We start from the raw sequence: 23,397 nt of genomic DNA, 5'->3' as shown, positions 1-23,397 counted from the left end.
AGCCATTTTCCTTGCTTAAGTGGGAAAAGGATTGCATTCTTGACCCTCTGTAAGGGCTCCAAATGGGCCATTTAATCAAAGCACCACCCTCGGGTGACCAGCTAGGAGAGTGCAGGTGAGATCCTTAGCTGCTGGTGTGTTAACTGATTTCATTTGGGATTCAGAATTGACTTCAGTGCCCCATTCCTCAGGAGGATTAATATTAGCATCCAGATCACTTTGTAATTAACAGGTTTTGGTGTTTGATTGTAAAGAAAGCACCAAGCCTGAAGCATTGAATTAGTGGATAACTCACCTACTCATACTTACAATCTCATTTTGGGCAGGGAAAGGAAACCATTTCGTTAACAAAAAGATACTTCAGAAGTGAATATCTTAATGAACATAATATTTCTATTATCATTAATTACTTGTATTGATTCAGGATGATGGATCTTCTAACAATTTAACCTCCCCCTGCACCTACACAGGGCACCTTCTGAATGAGAAAAGATTGTGTTTCAGTTCAAAGATACCGATAGTTTATTTCAAATTAACTGCAATAATAGGATCAAGAAGGTTCCTGCACTTTTCCCATCTCTGTTGCTCAGAAAGAAACCCAGATGAACCAGTCAGACTATGAAAGTGGGAATAAGGAGCAATTGGGAATACAATTGTAATGAACAACAAAGTTGTCCCATGAATACAGCTGGATATTTGAGAATTTAATGTGATGAAATCAAAATGAGAATAAAATCTTTACTTTTCCTCATCAGAATGAAGCAAATCGACTGGAAGACAAAGAAGCTACCATGGAATCGGAACTGAACAAAAAACTTGAACTGGTTGAGACTTTGAAAAATAATATCAGTGATCTCCAGAGAGATATCACGAGAATTTTAAAGAAAGGAGAAATAGACGAAATGGTAAGTATCTAACAACTGTGAATATGGTGAAGTGGTTGTCGAGTTGTCTTGAAGATTTGCTTTGATCCATATTAGTAGAAGAACTATGTCATTGTAAATTTTGGCATACCAACATAATTAATTTAGCCCATAGCATATTGTAAGTCTTCAGCCCTACAGCTGTAATGTACAAAAGTAATGTTAAGGCTCCATTCATGGTTCCTTCACAAAATAAGATCATCTACAGTTTTTGATAAACGCTGTAAGTTTACTCGATTAGAACAACAGCTACATTTTTTGCACTAAATGTTGCATGTATGCTTCTTGCTTTCAGATGCTGATAGATATTATGAAATTCAAAGTTAATTTATTATATGTCACCATGTACAACCCTGAACTTTATTTTAAAATTGCACCACTGCTTAAGACTTGGCAAATCGGAATTGATAATAGGAAACTGAATGTGATGGACTCCTTTTTTTTTTCTGGGATGTATTCTCCATAGGCAGAAGAGATTGAATAGCAGTTTAACACACTAGTTTTACTTGCTTCCAAATATTCATCTCCAAATCTGCTATTGTTGTATAACGTTGGTGTTTATGCTATAATGAATATGCATTTTGGGAATGGTCAGAATGTTATGATTTTTAATACTCAAAATAATGCAAGACTTCTTGCACTGATGTTTATGTCCAAAATGTGAGAGAATGTCTTTTAGATAAAGTTCTGTGATGCCAGTACATATTTGTAAAATATGTCTGGAGACTGGAAACTAGTTAAAAAGAAAGAAAGTACAGACACAGGAAATCAGAAGCAAAAAAGAGAATACTCAAAGTACCCAGTTTGAGAAAGGTCTTTGACATGAAATGTTAATTCTCGTTTCTCTCCACTGATGCTGCCTGACCTGCTGAGTATTTGCAGCATTCTTTAAATTTTGTTTTTATTTGACTTTTTTGCATTTAAGGGTTTCTTTTAGTTCCTGGGTCTGACTGTAACATTCTGACTGTTTATCTCTGTAGACAGCTGAGAGACTGCAAGCCAGAGCAAATGCCGCTAAGTACTTGGCTGAAGAGGCCGTCAGAAAAGGGTCATACACACTGGAGCAAGTTGATCGGATCATAAGCAACTTAAGAGGTATGCAACCAACCTTTGTGAATTCAAAAATAAATAAATATCAGTTTGCAGGCTCATTATCCTCAGTTGTATTTTTAAAATGAAAACTGATGTTTTTTGCTTTCTCATTTACACTGGGCCCTTGGCGCTCCAGTACTTCATTGGTTTTTTTTATGTGTGCCTTCTTCTGTGAAGCACACACAAAGTATTTGTCTAATTCCTGTCTCTTCTCTTTATTCCCCATCATGAAACTTGCTGCCTTTGTCTCTGAGGACTGCATTTGAAAGTCTCTTTCCCTTTTACTTACTGATGGATGCTATTACTGTCTTTTTTATGCTTCTCAATAGTTTACTCCCATAAGCTATTTCTTTTTTTTTGCCTTTTTTGATGTATTCTGAAACACTCTAATTTCTCATGCCAACTGCTTCTTTTCCCCTGGAAGCTCTGTCTTTTCCTTAGATTTAATATTTCTTGTCATCTGTAGTTGGAACACTTTTCCTGAAGTGATTTTTGCCTAAAATGGAAGTATATTTGTTGTAAATCATGTAATTTTCTTTAAATGCTAACCATTGTCTGTAGTTTCCCCAATGTACCACAGCCAACTTGCCTCTTGTACCTTATTAATTTCCTTAGATTAGTTTGAGAACTCTGGCTTCAGACTGAGCTACATCACCTAAAAGTTAACTTGATACAATCTCCCCCCTCCAAGGGATCCTTTACAACATTATTAATTAACCTTTTTTTTTGCAAAATATCAGATTTTAAATAATCAGCCACTTAGTTGATTCTTCAATATACAGCACACATCTAGAAATGCATGATTTCAGCCCTTACATTGTTAGCATCTACTCCATCTTTCTTGAGTGCTGTATTATTTGTGTCATGTGGACCTCTAATTTTCTCATTTATACCATGCCCTCAGTGTGACTATTTTCTCACTGATGTCCTCGGCCTACCTAAGTGATACTATTACTTACCCCTGACTGGTGGAGTCAAGATCCTTCCTAACAACTATAGTGTTGTCATTGCTCATTAACAGCAGTAACCCAGCTCCTTCTCATTTTTTGCCTGTGCTTCCTAAATGTCACATATCCTGGAATATTCAGTTCATAGCTTTGGTCATCCTGCAATCGCTATTGGGTGAAGGCTATTACCGGTATGTATATGATGGCAATTTGCAACTATTCATACCACTAATTCATCAGTATTCCTGCTGATGCAGTGTGGATTCGGGTATAGTCATTTTAACTTGGCCTTTTAACATTTGCTGTACCCTCCCATTTCTGTACTTGTTAATATGGCACTCATAGCATTACTTTACAGATCCTGCTTTTTCATCTCTTACCAAGGATCAGCTTGCAGGGCATCATCCCTTCTTCCCAGACGAAACACAATTTCTGGTCCTTCACCCTCTCTCTACGGATCCCTTCAGTGACATCCTTGATCCTGGGATTGGGAAGGCAACCAACCAACCACCCGGTTCAAGTGACTACAATCAGGAAAAGTGTTGCCCTCTCACTTTCCTTCCTCTCACAGTGTGAAGGTCAGCCACTCATGGAGACACACTCCCACATAATTCCTGAGATCCATTATGCCCCCAAGCATCCAAAAGGGAAACTCTGTTAGTAAGTGCAGAGAAATTAAGGGTGTCTGGCAGTCTATGTCGGCAATGGTGTAACCCACTCCCTAAATGAGTTCTCTATTTGTGCACCACAGGGACTTCCATTATTGCTGTTCCAAAACTTGCAGCTCATGCTACACACACCCTTTCACAATTTGCCACATTGCACAAGATGCATGTCCCACCTCAGATTCAGATTTATTTATTTATTCATCAGACGTTCATCAAAGCATAGGGTGAAAGTTGCAGTAACAACCCGCATACACAAGGATGTGGCCCACAGGTGTCACCGTACATTCCGGCACTGACATAGTCTGCCCACGATGCTTGGCAGAAAAAACACAGAACACACCAAGCCACTAAACAACAAAAACAGCCAAACAAGTTCCTTTCCTACCTCGCACCAACATTCCTCCAGTCCACGCCTCTGTGCCTCCAGTCCAGGCTTTAGCCTCACTGAGACACCCTACTATGCTGCGCCTTTTCCAATAAATTAAAAAATAGGTGTTATCAAATATACACTGTGCTTATCACACTTCTGCTGGAGTTGCTTTTCAATTGTAGTGTCATACTTTCGTTCCTACCTGTCTTGCTCCCATCACCCCTGCTTTTTGAAGGCTTTTTACTAGAGCCTAAACTTTGTTGTCCAAGCAAGGCTATGCTCAAACCATTCTGTGCTTTGGAAGCTTCAGAAACAAAAAAAGATTCTGAGTGCTGGAAATCTGTGCAACACACAAAGTGCAGGAGGGGCTCAGCAAATCGGGTTGAGGGTCTTGGCCTGTCATGTCGATCCTCTATATGTGCTGCCAGACTTACTGAATTCCTCCAGCATTTTGTGTGTGTTGGAAGCTTCAGTTTTAAACACCCAATACCAGCAGCAGAGACAGCTGACTTCAATTGATAACATAAGTTATACATAGCTTCCTTTGATATTACAGACTTCAACACACGTGTGGTCATCAACAAAACAGCTGCTGAAGATGCCTTGAATAAAATACCGAATATTAAAAAGACCATTGACAGGGCCAACACACTGACTGACCAGGCTGAGAATCACCTGGGGGATGCGTTAACAATGGCCAAAGATGCCAAGGGAAAAACTGAAATGGCAGATGGTATCGCCAATGATATGCAGGAGGTAATTATTTAGTTAATTTCCAACTCTGCATCTGTCAGTGAAATTAAATCTTACAACTTTTGTAATTAGTGTGCTTTGTTGTTCTTTCCGTCACTTCCTGCTGTTCACCCTTCCAACTAATTGCCACAGTCAAACAGTGCAGAGGTGCTCTCCCTAGGTGATTAGTCTTCCCCCTCTCGTTCCTTCCCTGGGCATTATTCGCAACACAAGCAGTCCAGGCTGCTGGAAGAATTATAAAATATGCTTATGCGCATCCAGAGTGAGGAGTGCATCAAGACTTGTTGCACTCAGACTTGTAATTTAACTGCCAGGACATTGTCTAGGCTTGTGCAGTCATACTTCAGCGTAAATTGCCGACATCGACAGAGCTGAAAATTGTAGGAAATTAAAAATAATACAAGAAAATAAAGCTGTTGGAAATATTTCTCTTGCAGCTAAAGTAATCTGGCAGAACTCCAACATGTCAAACTAACTTGCAATCAAAACTAGACAAAATCCAGAATAGTTGTGATGCATGGACACATTTCCAAGATTAAAACAGAGCACATCATGTTCTGTAAAATATTTGATCAATTTTGTGAGCTACATTTAAGTACTGCAGAATAATTTCTGCCCAGACTTTGTTTTAGAAAAATGAGTCTACATCAGAAATATGATTGACATATTAAACAAATATGACTGGGAAAATACTCCTGCACTATAATAATCCATCAATAGTTTTTTTGTAGGATGCATCTTTCACCTCAGTGACTGGCAACTGCTGAAAACTGAGTCATATTCTGTTGAAAGACTTTTCTAGTTTTGTTAATAAATTTCAATGTGTGCCTGTTTTAATTCCATTGACAGAGGGCACTTCAAACGCTACGTGATGCAGAAGTTACATTAAATGATGCCATGCTATTGAACCAAGATGCAATGGATAAAAGTGGGCAACTGAAGCAACTAGAGACTGAACTGGCAAATAAGCAGAGAGCTGTGAATGAAGATGCATTGATGGCTGAGTTGGTAAGATTATTTTTCATGCCTCCTAATTGACATTCAATTTGGACTTGTATACGTAATTAGTGAGGTTAAATTCTTTCAGAGATTTCACTACTTTTTGCCTAAGAAGAGAAGTCTGTAGTTCTGGGGAAGAAAATGCAATAAGCCTTAACAGTCTAGCAGTAAACTGTTGATAGGAGATAATATGAGTCCTGAAGTGTTGTAAAGTTTGCAGAAAGTAGGATCGTCACTAATGCTTTCAGTCTGTTAACCCACTAGATATTCTCTGAAAGCTGCAGCTCAGCAGTAATACCTAGGCAGAACAAGGAATACCATAATTATAAATATACACCAAGAATTACAGAGGACGGAAATAATTCTTTAGTTACCATCTCCCCTTCTCTAAAGGAAAGTCTTACATGGAAGGCCTGCAACAAAAGGATTAAAGGTTCCCTGATATTTTCTCTGGAGCAGCATAACTTCCTTCCTGTGCTTTATACTGCAGTGTCACTCAGTAATTGATGACATTCCTTTCAACGTTATTCTTCGTTTAAGTCCCTGATAGAAAAGTACGGATGGGATATTGAGAACTGAGTAGCATCACAGCAGAGCTTGCCTGAGGTCTCCTGCGATTTTTCAGTCAGTTTCAATGGGCATTCACAAATTTGATTGATCTCTTCAAGAATGTAACAAGTGGAGTCAATGGAGGGGAACATGTAGCTGTAATGTGTTTTAGATTTTCAGATGTCATTTGACAAGGTGCCACATAGAAGGCTGGAGCTCATGGTAATAGAAATACAGTTATGTTTACATGAATTAAATGTCTGTTATTGCACAGAAGATAGAGATTCAGAATATGGATCTTTTACAAACCAAGGTCAGATCTTGATCCTCAGTTATTTATAATTCACTGAATATAAACTACATGGTGGAGGGGAAAAGAGTAAGGGATCCAAGTTTACTAATAACATGCTGATAGGAAGGCAAATAGTATTTCAGCTTTCTCTGAAAAAAGTTTGGAATTTATATGTAGGAAAGGAATATTACAATTAATAGGCATCACAGTAGCAAAGCGGTTAGCGTGACACTACTACAGCAAATTTACAAATTGTACATTCCTTCCCATGTGTGCTCCAGTTTCCCCCAAAGATGTATTTGTTAGTAGGTTGATTGGTCATCGTAAATTGTCTTGTGAATAGGCTGGGGTTAATCGGTGGGTTGCTCGAAGCCCCAGTTCCAAGCTGTATCTCTAAATAAAATCAAATAGATAAATGAAATGTACAGGATACTGGAGAGCCTACATCTCAAGTTCTGTGCATTTTGGTTCTATCATTGAAGAAAGGATACACTGGCATTTGGGCTGTTCCAAAGAAATTCAGTGTTAATTGCTGGAATGAAATGGTTAGGTTATACAGCAGTTGAGTAAATTAGATCTATATTCTTTGGAGTTTAGGAAAATGAGGAGCAATTTTCTTTCTTGAAACATCTTAGATCTTAAGGGGAACATTACAGGGTAATTGAAGGCAGATAGTCCCTCTAGAATCTCGAACATGGGGACATAGCTTCAAGTTTGGGATTAACAATTTAGAATCAAGGTCCATGGACTATTATAGGCTGCATATCTCTGTAATTCTCTATCCAGGAGGGATTGTCAATGTGAGGTCAATAGAGATGCTTAAGAGGAAGATGATATATTTTGGAAAATCAAGGTATTGAGGGCTACTTGGAAACATGCACAGAAAAGGAGATGAAGTTTGGGGCAGAGTAGTTATGATTTTGAATAGCAGGGCAGGTGTGAGGAGCCAGGTGGCTAACTCCTGAACTATTTTCTTCTGTTATATGACTCTGGGAAAGAAATCACTTCCTTCATTGATTCCATCTTGTCTGAGACTATCTGCACCATTTAAATGTGCAGCTTGGGCCACAGTTGAGATATTTGGATTAAACTTGTAGCCTTTCTAATCTGTCAGCAGTTAAGATTTGAAACAACGCATTTAACTATTTGTTTATTATTTCAGACTACAGGCACTGTAAATGCAGCAATAAAGAATACAGCAAATGCAAAGGATTCTGTGAATGAAATGATGAAATTGATAAGTGATTTACTACTTTCAATGGGTAAGCATGACAAGTACATAAGAGAGTTAAACCATTATTTTTTGTAAATCCTAAAAGGTTAATGAAAAATATTGTCAGAAGGATATCTTTGTTTTAAGTCTTAGAAACTATACTAGAATTGCAGTATAGTAAGTCTACAATTAGGGACTGGAAGATAATAGTAGATAGATAGATAGATAGATAGATAGATACTTTATTCATCCCCATGGGGAAATTCAACATTTTTTCCAATGTCCCATACACTTGTTGTAGCAAAAACTCATTACATACAATTCTTAACTCAGTAATAATATGATATGCATCTAAATCACTAACTCAAAAAGCATTAATAATAGCTTTAAAAAAAGTTCTTAAGTCCTGGCAGTTGAATTGTAAAGCCTAATGGCATTGGGGAGTATTGACCTCTTCATCCTGTCTGAGGAGCATTGCATCGACAGTAACCTGTCGCTGAAACTGCTTCTCTGTCTCTGGATGGTGCTATGTAGAGGATGTTCAAGGTTTTCCATAATTGACCGTAGCCTACTCAGCGCCCTTCGCTCAGCTACCGATGTTAAACTCTCCAGTACTTTGCCCACGACAGAGCCCGCCTTCCTTATCAGCTTATTAAGACGTGAGGCGTCCTTCTTCTTAATGCTTCCTCCCCAACACGCCACCACAAAGAAGAGGGCGCTCTCAACAACTGACCTATAGAACATCTTCAGCATCTCACTGCAGACATTGAATGACGCCAACCTTCTAAGGAAGTACAGTCGACTCTGTGCCTTCCTGCACAAGGCATCTGTGTTGGCAGTCCAGTCTAGCTTCTCGTCCAACTGTACTCCCAGATACTTGTAGGTCTTAACCTGCTCCACACATTCTCCATTAATGATCACTGGCTCCATATGAGGCCTAGATCTCCTAAAGTCCACCACCATCTCCTTGGTCTTGGTGACATTGAGACGCAGGTAGTTTGAGTTGCACCATATCACAAAGTCCTGTATCAGTTTCCTATACTCCTCCTCCTGTCCATTCCTGACACACCCCACTATGGCCGTGTCATCAGCGAACTTCTGCACATGGCAGGACTAATTGTAGAAAAAAAAGCTGGGTTTTAGGTAGCTTGGAGAGCACAGAGAAGAACTATTCACTTTGTGGGTTATCTCTAATAAGCCAAAAATAAGAAAGAACAATGTCCTTTGGGGTTTAAGACATATGAGGCAAACAGGAATAAAATATGTATTGCAAGCTTTTCAGAAATGACATTTTGGAACACTGAGGTAAATGTGTGGGAACCAGATCTGAAATATCTTTTGTACTCTTGTTAACTTAAATATCTGGTGCTTTTCTGGTATATTTTTCTCTCCATCTGGTATCCATATATGCCAACAACATTTCCTGATTTCTCAAGGAAGCATTGCTTACTCAATAATTGTGTTTCATTTACAGATAACCCAGCCGAGATTGACACTATGAAGTTGCAACGTGTAGAGAATTCACTTGAGATCTTTAAAACTCAATGGATTAATGAAATACAAATACTTTTTCAAGAGATGCAGGATGCCGCTGCTCAGCAGCAGCACGCAGTTGCAGCTTTTGACCAAGACATTGGTGACATCCTTGCAGACATCAGAAATCTTGAGCAAATCAGAGACAGTTTACCCAAAGGGTGCTTCAACACAGCAGCCGTTGAAAGGCCCTAATTGCTTTCCTCTACCAAAAGTTACAGGAAATTTCCTATTAGGAAACGATAATTTATGTAATGCCCCAACCACCTGAAAGACTGACAAATGGAAAATGGAGCAACAACCTCTACAACTTTATTAAAACATGGTTGATTCTAATATTATCTTATTTAATCATTGTTGGCTATTTTGATGCTTGTTCCCAGCAACCTGCCCCTAGTCACCCTGTCCCCAACCTCCAGCACAACTGGGCTAAAATTAAAGATTTTGTTTCTAAAGTATTTTTACAAAGTTGACATTGACCTTGAAGAGAGCAGACTATTATTGTTTACTTTTCAAATTAATAAAATGATTCAGCATTTCAAGTTACAATTTACAGTTTTAAAGTTGTCAATACCCAAAAAATATATTAGAGGTGCAAGCAGATTTATTAATAGATTTTTTCATTGCCAAAATGTAGAATTGTTTCTGACACAATTATTAATATTGGAAATGTTTTTATCCTTCAATGACATAGAACTAATATCTCCCACAATCATTATGGGATGGGTCTTCTACATGCCCTTTTACCATTTAACTGACTGTTCAGACATTGCTATACCTCTGTAAATTATTAGCGTATATAGTACTAAATAGTTGACAGTCCATTTCTGATAGCTAGTTAAATAAGTTTTCCTATGGGCTGACCAACCCTAAAGACAATTTGTCATGTGAGGAACAACTGTTGCTGAATTAGTAGGCATCTATTGGTTTCTAGGAAGCAGGACCTAACCGAGAAAGAATAAGGTAACATGAGTGAGGACTGGAGAAGTTGCCAATGTATATGTGAAAAGGGGAGCAATGTGGCTACTGAAATGAATCTAGGTGACTGTCCCTCAATGTCAATAGGAATTAAGTTTTTAAATCAGGAAAATTGTCTAGAAGCTGAACCCTTATTAAAGGCAATGCTACAAGCGCACAAAATTCAGCTGCTATGTCAGCTCACATATGTTCTTAATTCATTCTTTCTTTCCTGTGTGTAAACATGGCAAAAAGATAAATAATCAGTTTTGATCTCTGCTCCTTGCAGAGAATTATATGCTGCTGCAACACTAACTCCCACTTGCACAAAGTTATCAAGAGTTAATCCGTAATTGTAGTACTGAGGGAAAATTAAGGACATGTAAGTGTCGCCTTTGCCTCCTAAACCAACTGAAGTCTCTTTTATTATCAGTAACTCAGACTTTTGAGTTCTTAGCAGATACTTAAATGTGTAGAAAGAATATTGTTAATATTACTTATGGGCAAAGCACCAAAATCACCTCAAAATGAGTAATTTGAAGCCATTTCCTTTCTGCTGTTCACGTGGAGTGTACCAGGTGAAATTTATATGAAATCTTTATTTAGGGGAACTAGATTCATGAACTTGAATATTATTTATTTTCATGTAACACCATTTGCTGATACAAGGACAGAGCCTTTGGTGGTATTAACACTTTTCACAGCAGTTCTCTCAGATCCCAGACTTCCCACAGCCTTGATCATTGGGGACAATCCTAATGTACAGATATCCCTCAATGGCTATGGTGCAAATGAATTTAATCAAAAAATGATGCTGGAAAACTGAATGAATATAGAATAACTTGAAACTAGAATGATTTTCCCTCACAGACTGCATTTTTATGAAATTGTGCAATTTGATAAAAGAAAATTGGCATTTTTTAACTGTTCATGCCCTGGGAATGTCCCATTGCGCTTTACAATCTAAGACTATGAAGGCAAATGAAAGAGAAACTACTTCATGTATCATCTCGGCCTGAAATGTCGAGTGTTTATTCATTTCCGTTGATGCTGCCTGACCTGCTGAGTTCCTCCAGCATTTTGTGTGTGTTACTTTGGATCTCCAGCATTTGCAGACTTTCCTGTGTTTATTTATACACCTGTTGCTTAGAGACCATCAACATATACTCTGGCCTGGGAAGACTGGATTTTTTTTTTGCACCAAGTACTTTTACTGTTGCAAGTTTCTTTAAGGGATAATATGATTTATCCTAGTGGAATACTCAATACAGTATCTTTGCATTTTTTTATATATTTATTCATTCATTTGGTTATGTGATGCTTAGTTATCACCCTTGTAGACTGTGATTTGTCTGAAGAGCAGGACACTCTTCATCTGGTTCATTTATCTTACAACAGTGTGGTCTGGGCTTCCAGTTTTGGTTGCCTGCAATAGAATTTCATTTGAATCAGTCTTTAGCTGGGAGTGCAAAGGACAGTCAATACAATGGCATCATTTAATGACAGTGACCAGAAACAATCTTCTACTCACATCTTTCAGAAAAAATGTTTGGCTTATACAAATTCACATTTATGAAATCACCATGTCAATTAGTATAAAAACACGTTACTGAACAATTTATTGTGATGCCAATCTTACGAATATGGTCTTCCCCTATCCACAACAGCAGTCCCTCTTTAAGTACTCTAAGATTTTCAGAACATAATGTTAAAACACACTGGCTGTAAAATAGCTCTTTGCTCTTTTTTTGTTATTGATAGGTAATCTATAATACAACCAAACACCTATATTTGCACTGGAGTCTAACTATGTTGTGTTTTCTGCATGAAGTTTATATATTCTTTATTTAAATATCTCAGTATTAAAGCTGTGCTTTGAAGACACTTTTGCCTTGAAGTATTTGAAGTCATTCATATACAATGGACTGTTCTTCCTATGTTTTGTATGTACATTTCATTCTAACAGTCAAACAGAATTAATAAAAATAATTGTTTCTAAGAGGCATTCTGAATGTTGATTTCAATTCTTGAACATTGATAAAATACAGTGCAATTGGTTTATAAAACCTAATGCGTGATTTGGTTAATTACTGAAGTAAAGGATTCAGGAAGATCTCTAATTTCAGCCATATTGACACCAATATATTTCAACACATATGATATTTAACTATTCCAGTCTTGGCTGGAGTCTCCCAGGGCAAGGTCCTTGACTACAAGATGAGCAACGCCAGAGAAAATTAGCCATCTCCAATGGGCACCAATACTTCCCCCAACAAAGTGTGTGTCTGTGCCCTCCGCCCCAAGGCACACACTCTGTTGGGGAAATTAAAAGTGCCCATGTTATTGGTGCCCTGTGGAGGGCCCATTGGTTTTGCGAGTCATCCAGCTGGGAGACTCCATCCTAGACTGAAAAGTTAAATATCAGGTGTACTGACATATATTGGTGTTGACGTGGCTCAAATTGGGGATATTCCTGACATCCTACTCCCCGAATGCTGAGACAGTTAAGTCCCTAGTTCCTAACAGTGGACCTCCACTCTGCATGTATAACTGTAGCTCCCGCCAAATTACAGACACCCTCACTTGTAACATTTGCCAAGGACAGAATCACACTGTTAGATGCCATGTGACTGAAGGTCAACTGTCATGTGATCAGACTGAGTGGGTTGGGCAGTCACAGATTGTGATTGGCTGCACTGCAGCTGGGCAATGGGGTTGGCCAGTTACTGGTCACCACTGACTGGCTAAAGCAGGTGTTGGGGCACGGCCACATGGGTAGGACTACTCGCGTGAGTAAATCTTCTCATAAGTTGGCAGGTTCGAAGAAATAAGAAATTAATGAAAGGTTGACAGCCATCATGACCCGTGGCCAAAGAAAAGTTCATTCATCTTTCTATAAATCACCCTGATTATTTTGTTAATATACGCTATTAACTTAAGAACAATTCCCTCAAGTGTGGAGCCTCTTTTTTTTATTTTTGTAAAAGTTAATGAGATTCAGGAACATTTTATGAAGCCCTTCAAAATGAAAATATCATGGAGGTTATTTACAGCCTTAGGCATTTTTATATTCATTGCTGGATCTTTTCAATATCTATTTCAGTTACCATTGCAGTATAAATTCCAAACTGTCACTTTGATGGATTGAGTTAGCACAATATTGCTTCATCTCCTTCAACAAATTTGTTCAATAGTGGTAGAGATCAATATAGTTTTGGACTGCTGGATTTTCTCTTCCTCTTTTTCCCTGAGCACTTCCACACAAGCAACAATAAATAGTGTTACATTCAGGACCCCAGACAGTCCTTCCAGGTGAGGCAACACTTCACTTGCAAATCTGTTGTGGTCATTTATTGTATCTGGTGCTCCCGATACAGCATCTTCTACACTGGTGCAACCTGCGATAAATTGGAAAGGCGGAATTTCCCGGTCAGTCTATGACCTCCTCTTGCACCACTCTCAATCTGAGTTCACTCTCAGGGTGGAGGAGCAACACCTCACATTCTGTCTGATAGCATCCAACCTGATGACATGAACATCGATTTCACCTTCTGATATTTTTTCTTTCCTCCTTCCCTCTTATTCTATTCCCCACCTTGGCCTCTTACATCTTATTACTTGCCTGTCAACCCCCCCCCCCCAATGCCCTTCCATCGCACCTTTCCCCCATGGTCCACCCTCCTCTCTTATCAGATTCCTTCCTCTCCAGCCCTTTACATTTCCCATCCACCTAGCTTCACCTATCACCATCTAGCTATCACCCTCCCCTTCCCCAATCATTGATATTCTGTTGTCCTTGTGATTCCTTTCCAGACCTGAAGAGGGGTCCCGAAATGTGGACTACTTATTCAATTCCATAGATGCTACTTGACCTGCTAGCATTTTCTTGTGTTGCTTTGGATTTCCAGCACCTTCAGAAACTCTTGTGTTATGTAAATAGACACAAACATCTCTCTAAACTTCTCCTGTCTGTATATCTATTCAAGTGTCTTCTAAAAGTTGTTAATCAAGACTTTAGTTTTAAGTACAAGACTTTAACTAAAAACTCAGTTATAAGTCTCTTGTTGGTAGGTACTGCTGAGATCCCAAAATATCTGACATCAAACATCTGTCCAGGTTTGGCTGGAACTGTACCACCTGCCATATTGGGTAAGAAGAAATTAGAGGCATCCTTAACCCAGACTTGATGCTACTGTTGACAGCTTTGTAAAGAGTAAGATTGCAAGATAAACATAAATTATGTTTTTTGGCTTGATATTAATGTAATGATTGTTCCTTCATGCCCCCTCATGTTTTTTTTTGTCAATAACCCCCGGCAAATAAATGATTGATTAACTATCCTATTACCAAGTGTTGAATTAACTGCAAATTCCTTTCTACTTAACATGAAAGGACAATTTTTGGATCATGCTATTGGCAGGAATACTTGCTTGTTAGGAACGTTTTTCTTCCATTATTTTGGATTTGCGTGCAAAATATATTACAAGATCAAAAAAAAAAATATGTTCTGTAGTGCATACAAAATAGCTACAAAAGCCAAAGGTGAAAACTTCTGGATTTGTGAAAAACCTTGTCCCATCCATATCAGGTGTAGATACTGGTGATGTTGAAATCTGAAGTACAGCAAGACCCATTGAATGCTGTAGTACAGTGTAGCAAAATGTACTTATGCCAAATTGACTTATGCCAAAAAAGTGTTTCACCACCAAAATCTGAAACAATATTTCTGATAAAAAGTCATCAGCCCAGAAACTTAACTCTGTTTCTCTTCTCAAAGGTGCCGACTGATCTACACTTTATTATGAATTTAAGATAGATTGCATTTGTCATCTAGAGGGTAATGTTGAATATAACTGCTGTACGGTTCAATAATGTTTGTGTAAAATGGCACGTTACATTCATTGTCTGCGTGATGGGGAGACTTTACTTTCTGTTGAAGCAAAAAGAAATTTCGCTTACAGTTCCATGATTTTGTTGCAGCAGAGTTTGGAGTACATTTAATTAACATCATTTAAACAAGGATACCAAAAGCTTTTTTTCAGATACATAAAGAGAAAAAGAGAGATGTGAGAGGATGTGAGACCACTGGAAAATGATATAGCAGTATACCAGAAATTCAATAGTGCCACGGGGCAAAAGTGAGTATAGCTGCGATTACTAAAGCGAAGGTGCTTGGGAGGCGATAAGGTCTGAAGGTCGATAAGTTACTTGAACAAGATGGACTACAGCTCGGGGTTCTGAAAGGGGTAGCTGGCTAGATTGCGTTGGCATTTGTAATGATCTTTCAAGAAACAATAGATTCTGGAATGCTCTGAAGGACTGTAAAATTGCAAATGTCACTCCACTCTTTAAGAAGAAGGACATTAGAAGAAGGAGGCAGAAAGAAGGAAATTATAGGTCAATTAGTCTGACTTTAGTGTTTAGAAAGATATTAGAGTCCATTATTATGGATGAGATTTCGGAATGCTTGGAGGCACATGATAATTTAGGCTAAAAACAGCATTTGTTCCTTAAGGGCAAATCTTGCAGATAAATCTGTTGGCATTCTTTGAGGAAATATCAGACAGGATAGACAAAGGAATGTCAGTGGATGTTGTTTATTTGGATTTTCAGAAGGCATTTGACAAGGTGATGTGCATGAGACCATTTAACAAGATAAGAGCCCTTGGTATTACAGAAAAGATACTGGCATGGGTAGAAGATTGTTGGCTGCCAGATGTCAAAGAGCAGGAATAAAATGGGCCTTTTCTAGATGGCTGTCAGTGACTACAGTCGGCTCTCCTTATCCGCGGGGGATTGGTTCCGGGACCCCCCGTGGATACCAAAATTCGCGGATGCTCTAGTCCCTTATTTAACATGTATCAGTGCAGTGGTCTTTAGGACCCAGCGGAATCCCGGACTTTATTTAACATGTCTCCGTGCAGTGGGCATTAGGACCTGGCGGCGCAGTTCTGAATCCGCAGTGTTTCTGTTCACGAAAATAATCATGATTGCGATTGAAAATAAGGTGGAAGTAATAAAGCGATGGGAAAAAAGTGAAACGCCATCGGTCATTGGAAAAGCGTTAGGCTACAATCGGTAAATGATCGGAACAATTTTAATGGAGCATGTGAAAGGCCCTGCCCCGATGAAAGCTACAATTATTACTAAGCAACGCAGTGGTTAAATTATTGAAATACGTATGTTTCTTAAGAGTTTTATATGCATAGAAAGGTAAAATATGTACTATATACTAAGAAAAACACTAAATGACACTAAATAATACCGGACATGCCTGTTCCAACTTCAAATCCGACTTAAAGACAGTCTCAGGAATGGAACTCGTTCATAACCTGGGGACTGCCTGTATTTTTAAGTCATTTCTAGATTACTTATAACACCTAATACAATGTAAGTGCTATGTAAATAGTTGTTATACTTGTGGTAAACTACATATACCTGTCTGGACACGCCCCCCCCGCTGACTGCTCCTGTGGCTCCTCCCACTGACCGTGGCTCCTCCCACAGACCCCTGTATAAAGGCGATTGGGGCCTGAGCCCTGCCTCTCAGTCTCCAGGATGTAGCATGGTGGTCAATTGCTGCTTGTTCTTTCTTCCAGTCAATAAAAGCCGATATCTCGCCTCACGTCTCAGGGAGTTATTGATGGTGCATCAATACTGTATTGTTTAGGGAATAATGAAAAGAAAAAATAGTCTGTACATGCTCAAACATCGAGTGCTGGAGAGAGAACTTCCGGGTTTTCCCGATCCGCGGTTGGTTGAATCCGCACATACAGAATCCACGGATAAGGAGGCCGACTGTAGTGGTGTTCTGCAGGGTTCAGTGTTGGACCTGCTACTTATCGCGTTATATGCTCATAGCCTGAATGATTTACTGATGATACCAATACATGTGGAGGGGTAGGTAGTGTTGAGGAAGCAGGGAATCTGCAAAAGGACTTAGATTGATTGGGAGTAAAGAAGTGGCAGATGAAATACAGCATAGGAAAGTGTATCACCAAGCACTTTGGTAGAAGGAATAAAGCCATAAACTATTTTCTAAATGGGGATTGAATTTAGAAATCAGAGGTGCACAGGGACTTGGGAGTCCTAGTGCAGGATTCCCTAAAGGTGAACTTGCAGGCTGAGTTGGTAGTGAGGAAGGCAAATGCAATGTTAGCATTCATTTTCAGAGGACAAGAATACAAAAGCAAGGGTGTATTGCTGAGGCTGTATAAAGCATTGGTCAGTCCACATTTGGAGCATTGTCAGCAGGTTAAAAAAGGATGTGCTGCCGTTGGAGAGGATGCAGAGGAGGTTTATGAGAATGATCCTAGAAATGAAAGGTTTAACATATGAGGAGCATTTTACGGTTCTGGGCTTGTACTCACCAGAGTTTAGAGGAATGAGGAGGAATCTCATTGAAACCTATCAAACATTGAAAGGCTTAAATAGAGTGGATGCAGAAAGGATGTTTCCAATAGTGGGGGAGTCTAAGACCAGAGGGCACAGCCTCAGAATAGATGGACCTCTATTTAGGTCAGAGTTGAGAAGGAATTTTTTTAGGTAGAGGGTGATGATTCCGTAAAATTCATTGCCAAAAATGGCTGTTCAGCCATGTCTTTGGGTATATTTAAAGTGAAAGTTGATATGTTCTTGATTAGTGAGAACGTCAAAGACTACAGAGAGAAGGCAGGAAACCAGAAGACATAGAAGCAGAATCAGTCCATTCAGCCCATCATTTCTGCTCTGTCATTCAAAAGTGGTTGATTTATTTTCCTTTTCAATCTTATTCTCCTTCCTTCACCCCTTAGTCAGACTCGATGAACTGAATTGCCTAATTCTTCTCCTGTGTCTTAAAATCATAAGTGTATGCCTTCTCCAGCTAACAAGTAGTTTAATTATCTTCTGTTAAACAGTAAAATATTTCTCCCTTTAAGACTTTTGCTCATGTAATTTGAACGTGGACTAGTTTTGGACACAAGTTTGAATATTTCCCAAGGCTATTAAATGCAGCTGCTTTGAGTAATTGCAACCAATTTTTATCATAAAGCTGCAGATAACAATAGAGGAAATATAGTTTGGATTAGCAATTGGAATGACCCTGTTGGCCTTCATCAATTTTTATCAATGTACCATAGAAAGCATTCTATTTGGATGCACAACAGTTTGGTATGGTCACTTGTGATTTATTTTGCTCTCCCTCAAATTTAAGGCATCAAAATATCCATACATATTCAGTTTTTACTTATTATTTAGCTGCCCCTAATTTTCAAAGGATGTAAAGGAAGATAATATGGTCACACCATAATTTCCATCAACACTTTCACAACTTACAGCTTTTAAGAATTTTCAAAAATGCCCTACATAAAGTCCATTGTATGGCATCTTTAGCAAAGATTTTCAAATGGTTTTCAATTTGTTCCAAATTATCCATGAATCTTGTCTGGACATTTCCTATCTATTGAAAATGCACATTGATGGAGAACTTGAGCTTTCTCAGAGGAAATGTCAGAGGAAAGTTTAGGTTTTTGAGTTAGATATCATCAAAGAAAGGGAATTAGGGTGTGCACCCAGTGTGAGACTAGTGGCATCTATCTCCTGGCCACCCAGTTATCATTTTAAAGGTGAACTTTAAGCATGTGTTTAACAAATCCCACTAAGAGTGTTGAAACTGAAATTCCCCTGTATTGAGGGGAAGCTTAAAGAAGGAAATAGTTATTAAGAGCTCCAGCTTCTCCCAATCCCCACTACAAGGGGGAAATCAGCACCATGGCACTAGATTGCAACACCACAATTGGTACCAGGACTAAATCCTTCTTCATCAGATCTGCTGGTTTTGATTCATGCATGTTCCTACCTCATCAGGTTTCCCTTCCCCTATTCTCCTTACGCATTTTATTTGAAAACAAATGTTGTACAGATACATTTAACTCTTAAATAAATTTAAACCCCATTAATGACCTCTGTCACCCAGGACATGCTCTCTTCTCATTGTTAACATAAAGGTGCTGCAGATACACTCTCAACATTTTAGGAACAGCTTCTTTCCCTCCACCATCAGATTTCTGAATGGACGATGAACTTGTGTACCTTACCTTGCTATTTTTTTTCTTTTTGTGCTCCCTTTTTGCATTAAAAAATATATTTCTTATCATAGTTTATAGTTTCTTTTATTATGTATTGCAAAGTACTGCTGCCACAAAACAACAAATTTCACAACATATGCTGGTGATAGTAAACCGAATTCTGATTATGACTTAAAGCCACAAAATTGAAGCATTACATAGATACACTAAAATTAATGGTTGCAGAACTTGTTTCTAGCAATAAAAGTTCAATTATCATAAGTTTTTAATAGCATGCGATTCCTTTAGCAGTGGATTCATAATGTTTACATTTCCCAGCCAGACAAAATTGATTTAAGAGTATGCAAACTGTAGAAATGTACGTGACAAGACAGGCAAAATCTGCGGGCAATTGATTTTCAAGTTGAAAAGTGAATCTTAAAACTAAAAGCTCTTTGAATAATAATTGGCTTGAAGTTAGTAGTCAGCAAATTTAATAATGAGTAAACTTAAAAGGACAGCATTTTTAACTGCATCATGTTGTAAGCAGCTGTGCTAGGGACATTTGCCCTGTTTATTGCTGACACTCTATTTAATGCAAATTCCCTTTGTTAAATGGGGATCTAGTATCACACTCTGAACATCCATTCAGTCAGACATCAATTTGCAGCAAATTACAAATAGCCTTGTGGGACACTCAAAAGAGCATGTTTATTAGAGCATAAACCATCAAGATTACTGGAATCAAAATTGACTTAAACATAATGAAGATTATCACCAAGGCTTAAATGTATAAGGTCAAGGAGGAGTACGTAGGTTTTTCTTACATGAAGGCAAACATTATGGGAGCAGTATTTCCGTCCATTATCGTTTATAATGGGCTCTGGCAGTGTCACTAGAGACACCGCTGCTGTGAAGATATTTCCAACAGTGAAAGGGAGGAGCAGTGTAGACAATTCCTGTGGCCCAGACGGAGAAAGTGAGGTACCTCCCAAACCTTCTTCCCTTTGCCAGTGGTGGCCTGTCTTTGTTGCACAATCACCCTCCTCCCATACTAGCTTTCAAGACTATGTTTCTTCCTGTCATTTTTGCAGATATCACTTCCTTCACAGCCCTCTCCTCATCTGTCTGGATGGTTTCTCTCTCTATCAGAACTTCTGACTTTTCCATCCTATTCTTCATCTTCCTGACCATTCCTTGCTGAACAGTCCGCTATTTGACTGCCACTTGGGTGGATGGGAAACTGATTTAAACAAAAGATATAGGGTCTCCACCTTAAAGTTCAGCAGAATTTACGATCTTACGGGGTTCATCTGCTGAACGCTCATCCAACTGCGTTCTCCCCAATCTCCCCGTGAATATTGGTGTCTTTGCCTTCATGTCTTTTGCAATTATCAGTTACTGTCATTTACCATTACGAGTCCTGAGCTTACAATGGCCTAAGCTCTCCTCGTCCATTCCTCCGCAAACAGCTTGGATTTCTCTTTATCGATCTGCCTTCTCCCCAGTCTTTTAGCTTTACCCGAAAAGCAAGACTGAAATAGCTTGGAAGAGTGGTTTAACATTTCAGACATTTGGACTGGATACAAAAAAAGCACTTATGGAATATTCTCTCTCCCTTTCTTTCATTTCTGTTGAACCCTTTATTCTCTGATGAAAAGTTATTGACCTGAAGATGCTGTCTGACCTGTTGAGAATTTTACAACATTTTCTGTTTGTATTTCAGATTTCCAGAATGTACAATATTTTGTACTGCTGTTCATAGAGTTATACAGCAAGAAAATACTCCTACGTGAGGAAATCTGCAGATGCTGGAAATTCAAGCAACACACACAAAATGCTGGTGGAACGCAGCAGGCCAGGCAGCATCTATAGGAAGAAGCACAGTCAACATTTCGGGCCGACACCCTTCGTCAGAAAATACTCCTTACGGCAGACCAGTTCTTCTTTGAGCACCAACTGCCCATTTACACCAATACTACACAACCCCATGTCCCTTAGATTGTTCCTCAGACCTACAGACTAATGTGATTCATGGTGGCCTATTAATGTCTTTTTGTAATCTATAACTTTAAGTCAGCTTTCTGTTTCCCTTCTTGAAAAACAAACAATGGCAATTATATGGAAGATTTTAAGGATACTGTGCGCTTTTTGTCCAGAGGCAGCAACAGTCTAGCTCACGTGTACATTTTTGTAACTCTAGCTCCTAATTCACTGCAATCCAAGGACACCATCAGAAAGAACACGAAAAAGTGTGTATCTGTAGGAGGAGATCGTGCAATCAGCATTCATTTGCTTCTCTGTTCCTATAGTTGGTAATCGGTTACTGAAAATTATAGTCCATATTAGTTTCAGAAGCACTTACAAGACTGTAAATAAATATTAATATTTTCTAAGTATCTTAGTGCAATATTTGTAGTGGTGTGTGCCTATTTGATTTCAGATTTCAGACTGAGTTATGAGCCACGTCTCAAACAAAATCTATCCAGTTACCGAGGATTCCTCTGTTTAAAATATGGGTCTGTTCTGGTTCCAAAAACACTTGGCTTACTTCTGCTTGATATGGTATAAATAGGCCCATTCATGCCAGATATTGATGAATAGAACTCGTTCAAATTCCTTCTTTTTTACTGAAGGAAATCATAGATCAAGTTATGCACTCTTGGGATTGCCTGAGACCATGCCAAACTCAGCTCAGCACTGGTTGGCGGGTTGAACTGCAGAAGATTGCAAAGCTTGGCTTGCCATCCAGAACAGAGTCCCATCTCAGACATCCCCGTGTCACTATGAAGGACTGAATAAACTTGCCTTCTTACTAATGGAGGTTTCAGGCAGATCACCTGAGAATTTTGTAGATCTACGGTACTGTTCAAAAGCCTTAGGCACACATACGCATATAGATAGGGTGCCTAAGACTTTTGCACAGTACTGTTGTAATGATCAATAAACCAATTGATTGGATATCAAATGACCTTGCCTGGTGTCTCAGGGCTGGGCATGTCTGCACTCACACCACCACCCACCCCTGACACTCCTTCTTTACCACCTGTCCCACACCCTTCCCACGGCGCACCGCATTCATCATTCCCAACATCCTTTGCTTCTGCCAGATTTACAAACTCACTCTCTGTCCACATTGACAAATATAGTACTGTGCAAAAATTGTAAGCACCCTAGGTGTGTGTGTGTGTGTGTGTGTGTGTGTGTGTGTGTGTGTGTGTGTGTGTGTGTGTGTGTGTGTGTGTGTGTGTGTGTGTGTGTGTGTGTGTGTGTGTGTGTGTGTGGGCGTGCGCCTAAGACTTTTATATCTTTCTAAACTCTGGCAGAATTCTTTCACATCCACCAGCTCATTGAGGGCAGCCTTACTCTATAATCTCAGGTGTTATGCAAAGAAAGGAAATGGAAAGTGTGAAAATTTGTTGCTAAATTAAAAGTCTTGCTAATGATATGCAACAAAATCAAATTAAGTGTATAATTCCTGAAGCAAGTCAATGCATCTTTAAGAAAGCTCAATGTGGAAGTACAGGAATTGTAATTTGAATCTCACCTGGGATTTAGCTAATTTGATGACATTGCTTCAGGGCAAACACTGCAAAATTAAAAGAACGGTGTCCTGATCTTCACAAGTAATCTTCAACCTGGGCTGAATATTGTATCTGTAACTGGCAGTAATGGTGGTGGCTTAAAAATTATTTGAAAAAGCAAGTAGCTCTTGATCCTGTAAAAAAGGAAGGCAGATTCCTGGGAGTTTCTGTCAGCTCCATTTCCCTTGAATCCCGCTGCCAAATCATGCACATAATCATGAATAGCACACCAACTAAACACCCAATGTATTTCAGGGCTAAAAGGCCTGATGGACGTTATAACCAAAAATTCTGATGTGTATCCTAGTATTCAGAAGCCTCATTAGTGAAACTTTTACATTGATTATTACTGATTGAATGTGATTAACCATTTCTAAATCAATTTTTTGAAAAAATTAATATGCACAAATGTGTTTACTATGTCCATCATTCATGCTTGCCAATCCAATTTCAATCTCTTAAACATGTCC

At 38.8% G+C, this 23,397-nt stretch overlaps 1 protein-coding gene across 1 annotated transcript in view; it reads left to right on the top strand.

Annotated features, from left to right (window-relative positions):
• Positions 1-10,287, top strand: part of LOC140737102 (laminin subunit gamma-1-like) — a 52,049-nt gene extending 41,762 nt beyond the window's left edge. The window contains exons 18-23 of the mRNA XM_073063280.1: positions 756-905; positions 1,904-2,018; positions 4,557-4,756; positions 5,603-5,761; positions 7,756-7,855; positions 9,281-10,287. Coding sequence (XP_072919381.1) covers positions 756-905; positions 1,904-2,018; positions 4,557-4,756; positions 5,603-5,761; positions 7,756-7,855; positions 9,281-9,534 — 978 coding nt within the window. The 3' untranslated portion in view covers positions 9,535-10,287. The remainder of the gene's footprint in view (positions 1-755; positions 906-1,903; positions 2,019-4,556; positions 4,757-5,602; positions 5,762-7,755; positions 7,856-9,280) is intronic.
• Positions 10,288-23,397: the final 13,110 nt, after the last annotated feature.

This window comes from Hemitrygon akajei, chromosome 12 (genome assembly GCF_048418815.1).
Source record: "Hemitrygon akajei chromosome 12, sHemAka1.3, whole genome shotgun sequence".
Taxonomy (NCBI): Eukaryota; Metazoa; Chordata; class Chondrichthyes; order Myliobatiformes; family Dasyatidae; genus Hemitrygon; species Hemitrygon akajei.
This window is presented reverse-complemented; position numbering and strand designations above follow the sequence as displayed.